The 15,306-nt window shown below is 32.8% G+C and overlaps 2 protein-coding genes across 4 annotated transcripts; one reads left to right on the top strand and one right to left on the bottom strand.

Annotated features, from left to right (window-relative positions):
- Nucleotides 1–42: 42 nt before the first annotated feature.
- Nucleotides 43–4,603, bottom strand: LOC107044864 (splicing factor 3B subunit 5). 3 transcript variants are annotated; one of them, XM_015266920.2, is made up of 2 exons: nt 4,442–4,603; nt 43–365 (listed from the first exon to the last, which is right to left on the bottom strand). In XM_015266920.2, the coding sequence occupies exon 2, from the start codon at nt 356–358 to the stop codon at nt 101–103; it is 258 nt and encodes an 85-aa protein (XP_015122406.1). In that variant the 5' UTR covers nt 359–365; nt 4,442–4,603; the 3' UTR covers nt 43–100. The 3 variants fall into 3 exon arrangements, with proteins under 3 accessions (XP_015122406.1, XP_015122403.1, XP_015122404.1); XM_015266917.2 differs by lacking the exon at nt 4,442–4,603 and adding an exon at nt 1,961–2,337; XM_015266918.1 differs by lacking the exon at nt 4,442–4,603 and adding an exon at nt 477–570.
- Nucleotides 2,133–14,270, top strand: LOC107044863 (acyl-CoA synthetase family member 3, mitochondrial). The gene is made up of 8 exons (XM_015266916.2): nt 2,133–2,456; nt 4,834–5,003; nt 6,266–6,506; nt 7,900–8,581; nt 10,775–10,920; nt 11,060–11,293; nt 13,079–13,257; nt 13,630–14,270. The coding sequence occupies exons 2-8, from the start codon at nt 4,875–4,877 to the stop codon at nt 13,822–13,824; spliced, it is 1,806 nt and encodes a 601-aa protein (XP_015122402.1). The 5' UTR covers nt 2,133–2,456; nt 4,834–4,874; the 3' UTR covers nt 13,825–14,270.
- Nucleotides 14,271–15,306: the final 1,036 nt, after the last annotated feature.

The following is a 15,306-nucleotide window of genomic DNA, read 5'->3' as shown; positions in this document are numbered from 1 at the left end:
TTATTGTTATCAGCCTCCACCCCCCCCCCCCCCCCNTGCCCCTTGAATCAGGTATTATATCATTGACTTAATTATTGTAAAAAAATGGATTTTTGGTGAATTAGTCCTCGGGCTTCTCTGGAGGCGGTCCGCAGGGCTGCAGCATCTTCTCCATCAGGTTGAACCTCACCCTGGCTTTAGTCTCATTCTCTGCAATCGCAAAGAAATTCAGGAGATCGTAGTGGCCCATGTAGGAGCTGCAGGAATCCCTGTGCTGATTCACCAACCACTCGAATTTTGTTGTGTCTGCGTGGCCTGTACCAATGTATTTAGACTGGAGATGCTCCAGCTGACTGTGAATATTGTATCGTTCACCCATTTTCAGTCTGGAAAACAAAACGCAATAATAAATTCATTTATTTAGGGGAGAGTGAGGCAAAATGAAACAGTCGAAAAACGACTTTTTGACGCAATTCAAGCCAAAAAATTGTATTTACCACTTTTTTTATTAAGGGGAGACTACTATGAGTTTGAAAGGTCGTGGGTTATTGAAGTGAGATTTCCCATGCATTGAAGATCGATTATATATGTCTAAAAGTGAATAATTAGTGCAACAAAATTAATTGTTTATTGTTCGTTTGCCCCGCAGACGCTTAAAATGTTAAAAATAGTCCGGGGCCTCCAATTTTTGGGCTAGAGAGGATTTTTCTTTCGAAATTTGTTGAAAAATATGGACAACAACAATTACGAATTTGAAGGATTCTCAAAATTTAGCTTGCAGTCTCGACTTCTACATTCTACCAATTTTGATACATAAATGGTTTTCCTGACCGTCCCCCGATGCAAACAACGAGTTATTCAGAATCTTTTCTGCAAAAATCAGCTCCAAATAACACGTGGGAGGTTGCTTTTTGTGTTCATATAGCAAAGCTATTCAAAGTCACCATTCAATGTATTCAGAACATTTTTTGAGTTATCGTGGTACAATCGATTCTTGAAGAAGTTCGAAAATTCTAAAAATGAATATAGGAATTAAATCTTAATTAGTATTGATGGATAAGACTCAACAACACCTACACTTCAACACAAAAAAAATGATTAAATTCCACCGATTCATTAGCGAACAATTAAAGAAAAACTTGGTTACATACATACTCCCATAAATACGAACAAAAAAAGAATAAAATACAAAATAAAATTAATAAAAAATCTAATCGTAATTAACAAACGAAAATGAAAACAAACACTTCTACTGATATAGGCGAGGTTGGGGTAAAACGAACACTTTTGACTTTTTTTTTAAATGTTAATGAGGGGTTGAAATGTTGATACAGTTTAATAATTTTTCTTTCAATAAAAATAACAATTCTTTCCCTTTGTGGCAAGCCTAAACTGAGCTCAATTGATAAATTTGTTTCTGAGTTATGAATAATTTTAAAAAAGTCTAGTGTCCATTTTACCCCACCCTCCCCTAACGAATCAAAAAAGTGTCCACCTAGCTTAACAAATTAAATTTATGCAAGATTAGCAACATTGTCAATTGAAAAATCTCGATGTACAAAGTTTGCTCGCCCTTGAGGGATTTTATGTGTCCCAGGGCATCAATAAAAACTATAATAATAATAGTAATAATAATAATAATAATAATAATAGCTCGATGTAAACAATGCATTTTCGGAATTTTAGGGTCATAATGGTGTGAAATAACACAAAAAATCAAAAACTTAAATTTGAACGATTACAAAACTTTCATTCAGAAGCAAAAAGATGAAAAATTCTATGAAACTAGACATTAAAAAGAACGAGAAAATCACTTAATAAATGGAATCTTCTCAATTTCCTCAATTTCGCAAATAAAAGTAGATAAAAATGAACAAAAACAAAACAAAATAGTTTTGTTTATAGGCTCATAACCTCAATCTGCTCCAAAAGACTCTCTCCTCAGAATACAATCAAAGCAATTGGAGAAAAATTCACTTGCCCTCAAAAACAATGAAGCAATCTTCTCCTTAAACTCCTGCAATTATCTCAATAATATTCCTCGGGATGTAAGTAAACTCAGGGCAATAGCTTTTTCGGAGCAATCAGTCACCAAGAATCGACCAAGGCCACGGACTGTCCCCCTGTCGTCACTCTTATCAACCAAAAGTTACTCTGTCCCTCTCACGAAGTTGAGGTTACACAATTTTTTGCCACTGAGAGTCCGGCTTTTGAAATTTTTACTTGCAACGTACATACGTACCTATAAGTTCGCCTCGAAAGTGCATAGCCTACACACCTTTTTGGTTTTTCGACAAATCACAATTAAGCAATATAACGTCGTGGCCTGGCGCCTGACGAATAAAAATAGCTACAACTCGAGGTTATAATCGAGTTATCTCGTGACATTTGGATTATTATTTCTATCAATTCGTTCTGCCGTGGGATGTGTCAAAACCGGCGCTAATACAAGATGAGATTTTTTTTCACCCTGTTTGGTAATGTATTCCGCTTTTTGCGATATTTATTGCCAGTATTTTAATTCATTTTACTCGGGCGAAGGGTCAGAGGGGAATTAATGACAGGCGCAGTGTCAGAATTACTTCGAAATTCTGCAAAAAATGTTAAATTTCTGGTTTTATAATTTTTTTTAAAAGAACCTATGTCGAAAGGTGTTTGTGTCAATGCGCTCATGATGTAGATAACGCGGATGAAATACAATTCCTGTGCATGATGAAAAAATCCTGTGAGAATACGTTAGAACGTAATAATTCAACTTTGACGTTTGGAAATTATTTATTGATCGTGGTTGGAGGGTTTCATGAGGAAATGTCAAAGGAGCTTTTGTGTGGATCAGAGAATTTTCTATTAAAAAATAATTTTTATACCATTTTTTATCGAGATCGACGATAATTCTATAAATAATAAAATGAGGCATTAATTTTCAATCCATTAAAAAATGTTGTATTTCTGAGTTTTGATGTATTTTAAGAAGACAAAAGACCGATAAACGTTTCTCTTAATGCGTAGATCATCCATATAATATGAATGGATGCACAACACGGACGAAAAAATTTAACAATTTAATAGAAAAACCTATCGACTTCGTTAGAAAATTCTATTGAATTTCTATTGAACTGTTCTATTAGGTTTTAGCCGATTCTATTGAAATGTTCAATAGAAAATATTCAGTAGAAAAAGTCAATAGAATTCAATTTTTCTATATAACTTATTCTGTTGAGATATTTTCTATAGAATTTTCTCGGCTCAAATTTTCTAAGTTTTTTCGTTTAATTTTCTTGATGAGAAGAAAAGAAAATTAGAATGAAAAAAACTTAGAAAATTTGAGTCGAGCAAATTCTATAGAAAATATATGAAAAGAATAAGTTATATAGAAAAATCGAATTCTGTTAACTTTTTCTATTGAATTTTTCTATTGAACATGTCAATAGAATCAGCCAAAAACTAATAGAATGTTTAATAGAAATTCAATAGAATTTTCTAACGAAGTCGATAGGTTTTTCTATTAAATCTTTTCGTGTGTGAATTCACGTGCACGAAATAATGAGGTGAAAATGCATTGAGACACAATAATTCAACTTCGACATTTGTAAAGTGTCATTAATCTCGGTTTACAGGTTTCATGAGGAAATTTCAAGACAGCTTTTTAATGAATGCTACCAAAATGAGGGATTAATTCCCAATTCTTGAAAGAAAATTGTTTTTTTCCAATTCCAATTTCCAAAGATGATGATAATCAAAAACGAATACATGTTTGCATCAATGCACATAACATGCATGGAATATAATTAATGCGCATGATGAAAAAGTCCTGTAAAAATACGTTAGAACGTAGTAATTCAACTTTGACGTGTCGAAATTGTCTATTGATCTCGGTTGGAGGGTTTCATGAGGAAATTTCAAAAAAGCTTTTGTGTAGATGAAAGAATTTTCTGTTAAAAAATAATTTTTTATGGCATTTTTTATCGAGATCGACGATAATTCTATAATTAACTAAATGATGTATTCATTTCCAATTCATTAAAAAGTGTTGTATTTCTGAGTTTTGATGTATTTTAAGAAGGCCGAAAACCGATAAACGTTTCTCTTAATGCGTAGATCATGCCTATAATATGAATGGATGGATACACAATTCACGTGCACGAAATAATCAGGTGAAAATGTATTCAGACACAATGGTTCAACTTCGACATTTGTGAACTATCATTGATCTCGGTTTAAAGATTCCATCATGAAAAGATGTCAAGGCACGTTTTTGGCAAATGCGAGAATTTTCAAAAAAAAAGGTTTTATGGCATTTTTTTCGAGATTCGGAATAATTTTCTAACTAGCAAAATGAGGGATTAATTCCCAATTCTTGGAGCAGTATTATATTTTTGCATTTTTATATTTTTCAAGATGATGATGATGATGATGATCGAAAACCAATACTGTTTGTAGCAATGCTCATATACATACATACCGTGGTTGGAATGCAATTCACGTGCGTGATGAACGAATTCAATGAGAATTCGTTGAGCCACAGTAATTTGACTTTGACGTTTATTAATTATCCCTTAATCTCGGTTTGCGAATTTCAAGAGGGAATGAAGAAGAAATCAAAATTAATAAAATCATTTATGAAACAAAAGTTTCTTTTTTTTATTATTATGCAACAAAAATCTTATGGTATTCTGTTGCAATATCTCTGAATCTAAAAATCGTTCTATAAAATTATGAAACGATATCAAGAGTCTTGGACTTTTGTCAATCTTGATAAACAAAAAATAAAAATCGACTATTGTATTCCATACTGTTACAATTAAGTTGTAAGACGTTTGTTTATTGTTTTTTGTTTATTGTTTTTAATTTTAGAGATGTAAACATACGGTAGAAAAGACTTAGACACTTGAAAAATGGGATCACTTTTGAGACGCAGTTTACATCTGGCAGTGAACAAGATATTGAGAACATACAAGCCATTGGCATTGAAGAGGCTCCAACAGACGCATGCTGCATTGAGTTCCATTAATGAGACACAGCAGGTAATTATTGACGATTTATTTCTAGGTGGTCGGAATTATTTGATTCTTGCTTCCGAATGGAAGCTTTATAATTGTTCAAATTTAGGTTTTGAATCTTTTATGTTATATCAAGTCATTATGATCCAAAAAGTCGAAAAATATAATTTTTAGACCGTATCTGTATGTGTGTGTGTTTATATGTGACCAAGTTTTCCATTAATTGTTTACTAATGAATCGATGGAATTTAATCATTATTCTTCTCCAAATGTAGGTATTATTGAGTCTTATCCGTCGATATTAATAAAAATTTAATTCCTATATTAATTTTGAGAATTTTCGGATTTTTAAAAATCAGTTGTGCCATAATAACTCAAAAAAATATATTCAGCATTAATTGATTCATTGATGATGACTTAAAAAAAAAATTTCGTTGTTCTTTTGATCGAGTTGGAAGATGAAGGCGATAGGAATAATCGTTGTTTTGATTTTATAGAAAAATTTGAAAAATGTCGTATTTTTCGAAAATGAGAAATCCAGAGATATCTGTGGATATTATGCTTCAAATTAATTCAATCATTACTTAAAAGATTCAGTTCAGTGTCACTCTGTTGAAGTTAGAAGATCATTACGACATTTCTATCCGTTAGGTTGATTTTTATGATGAAAATGAACTTTCACGTATGAAAATATTCAATAGAAAAACTTTGCGAATTCGCAAGAAAATTCTATTAGAATTCTCTAGAAATTCTATTGGAATTCTATTAGATTTTTCGGGAATTCTCGTTAAAATTCTATTTTTTTTGCGGTGATTCTATGAGATATTTGATAAGAAAAAGTCAATAGATTTCGATTTTTCTATATGAATTTTCTCTTGGAATTTTTTCTATAAAAAGGCTTGGATTTTCATAGAAATCAGTTAGAAAATTTCAAGCTATAATTGAGTTCATTTGAAGCATAATATCTCAAAATATCCCCGGCATTTCAGTTTAAAAAAATACAAAAATTTTGCAAATTTGCAAACACAAAAAATCCGCATCTTAAATTTAAATAATTACAAAGCTTCATTTCGGGAGCGATAGTAAAAGATTAAAACAAGGAATAATGTCATCACTGCTGTCTATTTTTCTTTTACTGATCTCCTATTCTTCATAAGTCACTAAATAAATTGCAACATTCAAGATTTAATCGCATGTAGTAATTATAGTAGAGGAACGTGGGTCTATAATTGAACTCAACGAGTCGCTAGAATAATACAAATACGCATTGCATTTCTTTTTTTCAGCCACCAAGCAACAATGTGATCCCAATATTCAGAAACGCTATAAGATTCGGAGATAAAACAGCTTTGAGAGATCTCCAGGGAGACTACACATATCGTGGCCTGTTCCTGAGTTCCAGACAATTTTCTAATGAATTATCTGATGTTCTCAATGGAAAACAACAGGAGAGGGTTGCTTTTCTACTCCCCAATGACGCGAGATATGTTATTGTACAATGGGCATGCTGGATGAGTGGCCAAATCGGTAAATGAATCATTATACATTCTTCATTCTGTTCTTGCAATCTCAGGTAGAGTTGATTGTTGAATTATCTTAGAAACGATTGCTGGTAAGAGTAATCAGAATACCGCAAATGGACTTTTTGGGGTCTTATAACCATCTCCTCTAAATTCAATAATTTCATATTATTTATAAAATGGTCTAGAGGAAATTTTGTACATAACGAAATTTATTACCTGGGCCACTGAATGCAGCAAGTCCCCCATCAGTCCTGAATTGTTACCTTGAAGATTCTAATGCTAAAGTCATAATAACAATTAAGATCCTTCTCTCATTTTCTACATAAACAATCAATTCGCTTCAGATTGCAACAACTTTGATTCACTACCCAGCTAATAATTTACCGGTAATTTTCCGGATCTTTACCGGTCTTGCTGGGGACTTTTAGGTAGTATCCGTAAAAATTGTTCCCTGGATAATAATAAAATCACTAATTAACTAATAATTTAATTTAAACTTTCATTTAGTGTTACAAAATGAAAAAAAAATTAGTGACTCCAATTCGACTCCAGATTATTGACTATTGAAATGAAAAAAATTGTGTACAACGTTACAGTTGAATTTCAATCTATTGCAATGAGATAAAGCCTGAGGTCAATATAAAATTAAAGATAAAAGTAAATTTATTAGTGAATTCAGAAAAAATGCCCTTGAATTTAAAGGACATAGATAAGTTTTCATAAGGACTATTTTTATTGAAGAGATCGTAAACTACAAAAATGATTCCCATGACATTTCCAATATTTCATGTCATCCCATATTATTACTCCACTCTTAATTTCAATTCTTACTCAATGAAATGAACAATTATCCTATTCCAACATTTACCTCATCTAACTGTGCCAATAAATGTAACGAGTTCCCCATTAGTCCTGAATTTTTATCTTGAAGATTCTAATGCTGAAGTCATAATAATAATTAAGATCCTTCACTCCTTATTCTCTAGATAAATAACCACTTCACTTCAGAAGATATCAAGAATTGATATTCTTTGAGGGTCAATCACTCTGAATTCGTTGAATAAAATTTTAAAAAAACCAATTCACATTAAACTTGCATTTGGTGCTATAAAATGAGGAAAAAACATTATTGACTCCAAATCATTGAATCCAGTTTATTGATTATTGGAATGAAAAAGAAATGTGTACAAAATTACATTTGAATTTCAATCTCGTGCAATTAGATAAAGCCTCAGATAAATATAAAGCTGAAGATGAACGTAATTTTTTGAGTGAATTCATAATAAATGCCCTCGAATCTAAAGCAAAAAAATGATTGCCATGACGTTTCCAATATTTCTTCTCATCCCATATGCCACTCCATTCATAATTTCAATACCAACATTTACCTCTTCTAGCTGTGCCACTGAATGCCACGAGTCCCCCATCAGTCCTGAATTATTACCTCAAAGATTCTGATGCCAAAGTCATAATAACGACATCAGAACATGTACCGGTGCTCGAGCCCCTCGTAAAAGGAACTGATTGTCGTCTGATGGTGTTCGACGATGCCCTGAGGGTGTTGGCAATGAAGCCCGCTGAAAAGTCAGCCAACAACAAGAGCTACGAAAAATACGAATACAACTTTGGTGACTCTGAGGAGACATCTCTCAAGGATGAGTTCTACAATGAGTCAAACGCCATGTTCGTCTATACATCAGGGACGACTGGAGTGCCTAAAGGGGTGGTGATGAGTCACAGGAACCTACAGTCACAGATGAATGCATTGATCACAGCTTGGAAGTGGTCGGAGAAGGACATTGTTCTTCACACGCTGCCACTCAATCATGTTCATGGTATCGTTAACGTTCTCATGTGTCCATTGTACGTGGGCGCAAGATGTGTCATGTTACCGAAATTCGAGACGTCTAATGTGTGGACTCACTTGCTGGGCATCAATCTACAGAATTCAGAGAGATGCAACATGTTTATGGCTGTGCCCACGATTTATATGAAATTAATTCAGGAGTATGAACAACTTTTCAGCAAGAATGCCAAAATGAAGGAGTATGTGCAGACTGTGTGCAGTACCAAAATCAGGTAATTATTGTCGTTTATTTTTCTCGATAAGTTAATTTAATTTAATTATTGTCGTTTATTTTTGTCAACAATTGCGTGGAGGGAGAATTTTATTACTCTTACTTTGCTCGGTTTTTTTTGGAAACGAAAGATGAAGGGGAAAATGTAGAAAGGTGTTATTAGTGGAGTACCTCATAGGTTAGATAAAGAGTTTAGTAGCAAGGCGGTGAAATGATTCATGTCGACTTTTTTCTTAGCTGAGTTTTTAGGAATATCTCCGAATCTAAGGGAGATAGGGAGATTTTGCCTCAAAGACTTTCTTTTGTAGAAAAAATTAAGAGTTACAAGAAAGGTCTTCACAGAAATTTTGCTGTCTGCCTTAGATTCCGAGATATTCATTGAAAACTGAGCAATAGTCAAAGTCGATTTAAACCGTTTTACCTCTTCGTTGCCGAATTTTACTTGTTTCAGAAATATTAAATAATAAATGAACGAAAAGACTATGGTAATCTTTTGAATGAACAAATTTTTATTTATTTTTCTTACAATAACTTGGAAAAGAAACATTGATTCAGGAAGAAATTCGAAAATACATATTTATGCAAAATATTCGAAAATACATATTATGCAAGAATGATGTCGATAAGGATATCGTCATATTCTACCCTAAACTCACTAGTTTTAGGGGAAGATGGGGCAAAGTGGAACGTTCGTCATTGACTTCAAATCTCAATATCTCGATTTAAGGATATCTAAATATCTTTTAGAGTTTGGTACAGACTGCACTATAGATTCAATCATCATTTTCAGTCATCGAATTTGTCAATTCAATTGCGTGAGAAAAATTTAAAAAACATCATGAATATTCAGCGTCATTCAGATTACATTTTGCACAGAATTATTATTTTTTATACATTCGTTATTTATAAATAAATAATTAAAATTGTTTAAACTTTCAGAAACATTATTTTTTTAGGTATGAAATCAATCTCTGTAACGCTCTGAATACGAATAATTTTTTTACGATTTCGAGCAAATGATGTTTACAGTGGAAAAGTAATTGTTCAAATTCATTGTTTAAATGTAAATTATTTGTGGAAAACGCTAGGTACTTCCAGATATTGCAATTTTAAATTATTTCATCAATCTCCCTCCACAAATAAACTTTCCAATTTCTTTTCAGCTTTTTAAAATATTTTCTATCGGTTCGATATGGAATTTCCAGGTCAGATCTGCAAAGTTTGAATAATAAAATCTTTGAAAAACAATAATTGCTTAATAAACGGGGCTCAAATGAAAGCTCTGATTTTCGTCTACAAAAATGGACAATCATTTTACTGGAGAAAAAATAGCCCAAATACTTGGATATTCTTAAAGCCAAGATATTTGATATCTTAAATTGATTACAAACGTTCTACTTTGCCCCGCTCTCCCCTAGAGATACTAGCAAAATAAGATAGATTGAATTTTTAGACTCATCTACTCACATTCTGAAAAGTTTTCTTTTTATCATAGAATTTTATGAAGTACAGAAAATTTTCCTCATAATTGTCTCCAAACTCATTAGTTCCAAATATGTATAGTTGATACTTTTAGACTTCTTTACTTGTAATTTTAATATTATTTCAGATAAGTGTCCTCTGGAAATCGTTTTCCCGACTTGAACATTTATAAATATCTATGGACGATAAAAAATTCACAGGAAAATGTGGAACCATTTTCTGAAAACAAAAATCCGTCGTCATTTTTCTGTCAATCCACTAGTTTTTTTTTTTTTTGCAAAATAATATGCACACAATTCTAACTCATCTCCAGCTTTTCATTGAAATAGATATTTCCTTTCCATTGAAATGAGATATTTCCTTAATCTCAGAGTCGCTATTATCAATTTAGTGGCGAAGTGGTAAAACGGTTTTAGTCGACTTATCTCCCAGTTGAGTTTTTGAGGAATATTTCCGAATCTAAGGAAGATAGCGAAATTTTCGTAATTACATTTGTTGTAGCTCTCAATCGGCTCTACAAAAGAGGTTGTAACAAAAATTTTGCTATTTCCCTTAGATTCCGAGATATTCATTGAAAACTGGTCAATAATCAAAATTAACTTGTACCGTTACCACTTCGCTACTGAATTAACGATAATAAAGGACTAATAAATTGAAAATAATTTTTAAAAACATTAATGATTAATCCTTTCGATATGGTTCTTGTTCAAAGATTAATGGTTAGTGGATCTGCACCACTTCCAAAGCCTATCTTCGACAGGTGGGAAGAAATTACGGGACACCGTTTGTTGGAAAGGTATGGCATGACCGAGACTGGTATGGTGCTCTCCAATCCTCTCGAAGGTCAACGTATCCCAGGTGCTTAGAAGAAACCACTTTCAAACTGTATCAGATAGAATATTAATAACCACGGAGTTATGGTTTTCCTGAGTAATCAGACACTGAGATCTCTTGGTAACAAATGATTGAGGGTTTTGAATTTGTTTTTTTTTTTTAGGGACCGTTGGAACACCGTTGCCAGGTGTTCATGTGAGACTAACAAAGGAAGAGGGTGGAGAGACACCAGAGGTTTTGGTTGAGGGTTCATGGGCTGGTACCAAGGTCATTGGTCATCGCAAGGGCCCAATTGTAGGGGATTTGCAAGTCAAGGGGGAAAGTGTGTTTCGGGAGTACTGGAAAAAACCAGAGGCCACTGCTAAGGAATTCACGAAGGATGGCTGGTTCAAAACTGGTAAATGAACTTCACTAAAAACAATTCATCAAAATCCACCAAATTCAACGTATTTTTTGGCAATTTTTGGCAATCTTCGAAGAGAAAGAATTCAAGGGAAAGAATCAAAAAACCTTTCTTTGAGGAAATTTCATCGGCTACATGGGATGTCTCTGAATGTTTTTCTCGAAAAAAACTACACTGTTGGAAACAAAATTGAAACTGCATGGACGGTTGAGTAAACTACTCAATCACTGTAGTAATTTCCAGGAGAGAGAGATTCAATTCGGTAGCGCGTCTTTTCAACTACGATGTTTTAACTACGACATCAACTGCAATTTTCGTCTACGACATTCTAACTGCGACATTCCTACTTGTCATTTCAACTGCTCCATTTCAACTGCGACGTATCAATTGATTCCATTTAAATTATTGCATTTTCAGTAATTAAATTTTTCAATTTTCAAGCTTATTGTTTAACGCGTCAATGAGTAATGTGATATAAACACGATTTTTTCTTTCAATTGATAATTGTAAAAACTCAACAATCTAATAATTTAATGTTGATAATTTAATTGGAATTTTTAAATTTAATTTTCAATTGACTCAATTTTTTTTACTATATTTCGATTATTATTTGGACGGGCGATTCAATAAATAATGCAGAATAAAAAACACAATTATTGCTCCAATTCATAACTTGAGGATATCCATGTATATATTACAGTTTGGTACAAACAATACTATAGATTTAACCATTATCAATCACCAAATTTGTCAATTAAATTGCGTGCGGAAATTTTGAAAAAAATCATACATTTTGCACAAAATTATTATTTTTCTAAACATTCATTGCTTATAAATCTTCCTACGAAAGTAACCTTTCTCATTTTTTTCCAGACTTAAAAAATGTTTTGTTTTAAAATCTTCTGCAAAGTTAGAATAATAAAAGCATTGTCAAATATCCGGAAACAAGGTCAAATGGGACTGCAAAAGTAGAAAAGCATTTGACTGGAGAAAAAATAGCCAAAGTACTTGGATATCCTTAATACACATAAATGAAAATCACGATTTTGTAAACACACAGCTACTCTGTTTGATCGTTCACGTTTGAGGCGCGTGGCATTTGTGGCATTTTAATTCAAGTTTTAGTGGTTGAAATGTCCTCTAGTTGAAAAACATCGATTCTAAATTACAAATTTCCCAGACAATTCAATGGAACCTCAAATTTCTGAACAGCAGAAAAACGATAATTTTCCAACTTATACCTTGAATTTTCAATCAAAACATGAATGTTCTGTATCAAAATAACATCGAACTCTTAATTATTTGAGAATACGAAAAGATCTTCACCTGATTTTTTTTTATTTTCATTAATTTCACGAAATAATTGACCTGAAATTTTCAGTTTCCTTTGATTTTTCATCAAATTGTGAACCTTTAATGGCGAAACTTATTAGAATTCCAGTGGAACTCTCACTTGATAGAAATTTCCAACAAGTACCTGAAAACTCAATGAATTTTTAACAGTGTAGTTTTAGAAATATCTGTGAAATAATTCGCATAGAATTTCTAAATGAAAATTGTTCCATCTCCTCAATTCCTTAATTACCTCATCAACAAGGGGTTTTAAGAAAAAATTGCAGATCACAATTCTCTCACCTCCAAGAAGGGTCTTTTAACATTTTCCCCTAGGACTACTTCTTCTCGAGCTGAATGCATGTACAAAAACTAGAATTTATTTCCCCTATTTTTGTCGATTAAGAGATTCGTAGGGGTTGTCTAATGATAAATATCAATCAACAGGAGACACTGCACAGTATGATAAAGGTGTATACAGTATCCTGGGTCGTAGCTCGGTAGATATTATAAAAACTGGTGGCTACAAGGTCAGTGCCCTGCAAGTGGAAACGGCAATTCTCGGTCATCCCGATATCATTGACTGCGCAGTTGTCGGACTGCCAGACATCACGTGGGGAGAAAAAGTAAGACGAAGGAATTTCAGTAGCCCCACGTGGCAATATGCGCAAATTCTATTAGCAAACATCGTGCATAAACAAACGTGCATTCCTCGTTAATTTGTTTTTTCGTCTCTAAATAGAGACAAGAGGTCGTTTTATTTGATACTAAACTTTACGCTTGCATTTTCAGACTCGACTGATCAAATTAATTCAATTAAACATTTCTTCCTGCTCATTAACTTTCCGCGCAATCAAAAACGATTATTTTGGTGGAGAAAAATGTTTTTGAATTTGAGAAAATGTTTCAGGTGTCTCTAATACTTCTTGGATGGCTCGCAAATGATTTTCATGATTTGAGTTAATTGGAAGCTATTAAAATGTTTATTTCTCTTTCAGGTGGCAGCAGTTGTAGTAACACGTGAAGGCGCTGAAATAATTCTATCTCAACTCCGTGAATTTGGTAAGAAATCACTGCCGGAGTATGCCGTTCCCACGGTGCTGAAGGTAGTCGACAAGATTCCAAAGAACAGCATGGGCAAGGTGAACAAGCCCGATCTTCTCGCGGCAGTTTTCCCAAAAAATCAAATATAAAAAAAAACATCTCCACAATTCCCCCACGCCCTTTATTTTTTTTTTTTGTACTAGTACAATGATCTTATTGGAGACTGGAACATTGATCTTGAACAAGTATGATTATTTATTTTTTCCTCGATCTTGTGGAAAAATATCAATGCAAATTTTATATAAAAGCTTTGAAATTTGATTCTTTCTTTCCTGTTGTTGAATTTACAATTTCATCTTTACTGTGAACTCAAATTTTTATTTTATTTTTTCATTTATTTTTACGTAGCGACTGAAGTTGATATCACGTTGATGAGTTGAACGACTTGTAAGGAGAGGCATTAAAATAATAATTCTGTTTTGTCACAATTTCCAGAGATGTTTTTTATTTTCGACTGTTCGTGAATGCACTTTTGACATTCAATTTCCTCAGGATTCCTTTACTGTGAAGAAATAAATAAAATAATCTTCAACCATTTCTTATTTTCATCTTTTTTAATGACATTTCAACATCCTCCTTCACGTTGTGCTCCATTTTCCTTTTTCTTCTTGCTTGTTTTGTGATAATCATTGATATTAAAAATGTGGAAGTATAGTTTGTTGAAAAAAGTCAAGGAATTTCTAATAATATCATGAAAATTCAGGAAATTTCCAGAAATTTCGATGGGATTTAAGGATTAAAAAAAAAGAAAATATATATCTGGGACAATATTATACATGAAAAATATCAAAAATATTATGTGTAATATATATGAATAAAAAATATTTATAGAAGAAAAAACTTTTTTACGAATTTCAATAGATTAAACAGTCTAGTAGTTTTTAAAATTTATAAGCAATATAAGTAATGCTTTCGGTAATGAGTATTACTTTGAATAGTTGATTTTATTAATTTTATTATTACCCTTTACGTCTATTTAATTTTGATCTTGTAATGGGTCGTGTGCTGTTGGGTCTGTGTGAAATGAAAATGACATTAAATTAAATGAAAAGAGGCTTTTAGCCAACAATAATCATCAGTGCACTGAAAATCTCTCTGTATTATAAAAATCGAAATCGATTTCTGGTGATAAAAATTTGGTACTCGAAATTAAGACTCCAAAAATGAGGGTCACAAGGGTCAAAATAAGGATTGCAAGGTCAAAATAAGGGTTAGAATGAGAGTCATGAGGGTCAGAATAAGGGTCATAAGGGTAACAAGATTAAGGGTCAGATTAATGGTCTAAATAAGGGTCCCAAGGACCAGATTAAGGGTTAGAATAAAGATCATAAGGGTCACAAGGGTTAGATTAAGGCTCCCAAGGATCAGATTAAGGGTCTAAATAAGGTTCCCAAGGATCAGATTAAGGGTCAGAGTAAGGGTCAAAATAAGGGTCATGGGAGTCAAACCCCACGGGTTAAAAAGTAAAGGTCACCAAGGTCAAAATAAGGTTCACGAGAGTTATTATGAGGATCATATTAAGGATCCAAATAAGGGTCGCAAAGGTGAAAATAAGGATCACGAGGGTGAGA

This window comes from Diachasma alloeum, unplaced genomic scaffold, assembly GCF_001412515.2.
Source record: "Diachasma alloeum isolate Michigan unplaced genomic scaffold, Dall2.0 Dall_scaffold_00828, whole genome shotgun sequence".
NCBI lineage: Eukaryota > Metazoa > Arthropoda > Insecta > Hymenoptera > Braconidae > Diachasma > Diachasma alloeum.
Note: the sequence above shows the minus strand (reverse complement) of the source record. Positions and strands in the feature narration are given on the sequence as shown.

Excerpts from the sequence above, each read along its gene's own strand:
- LOC107044864 (XM_015266920.2), bottom strand. The coding sequence starts at position 358 with ATGGGTGAACGATACAATATTCACAGTCAGCTGGAGCATCTCCAGTCT.
- LOC107044863 (XM_015266916.2), top strand. The coding sequence starts at position 4,875 with ATGGGATCACTTTTGAGACGCAGTTTACATCTGGCAGTGAACAAGATA. Across the intron at positions 6,507-7,899 it reads CTGGATGAGTGGCCAAATCG|CTGTGCCACTGAATGCCACG; the intron begins GTAAATGAATCA and ends TACCTCTTCTAG. Across the intron at positions 11,294-13,078 it reads GGATGGCTGGTTCAAAACTG|GAGACACTGCACAGTATGAT; the intron begins GTAAATGAACTT and ends ATCAATCAACAG.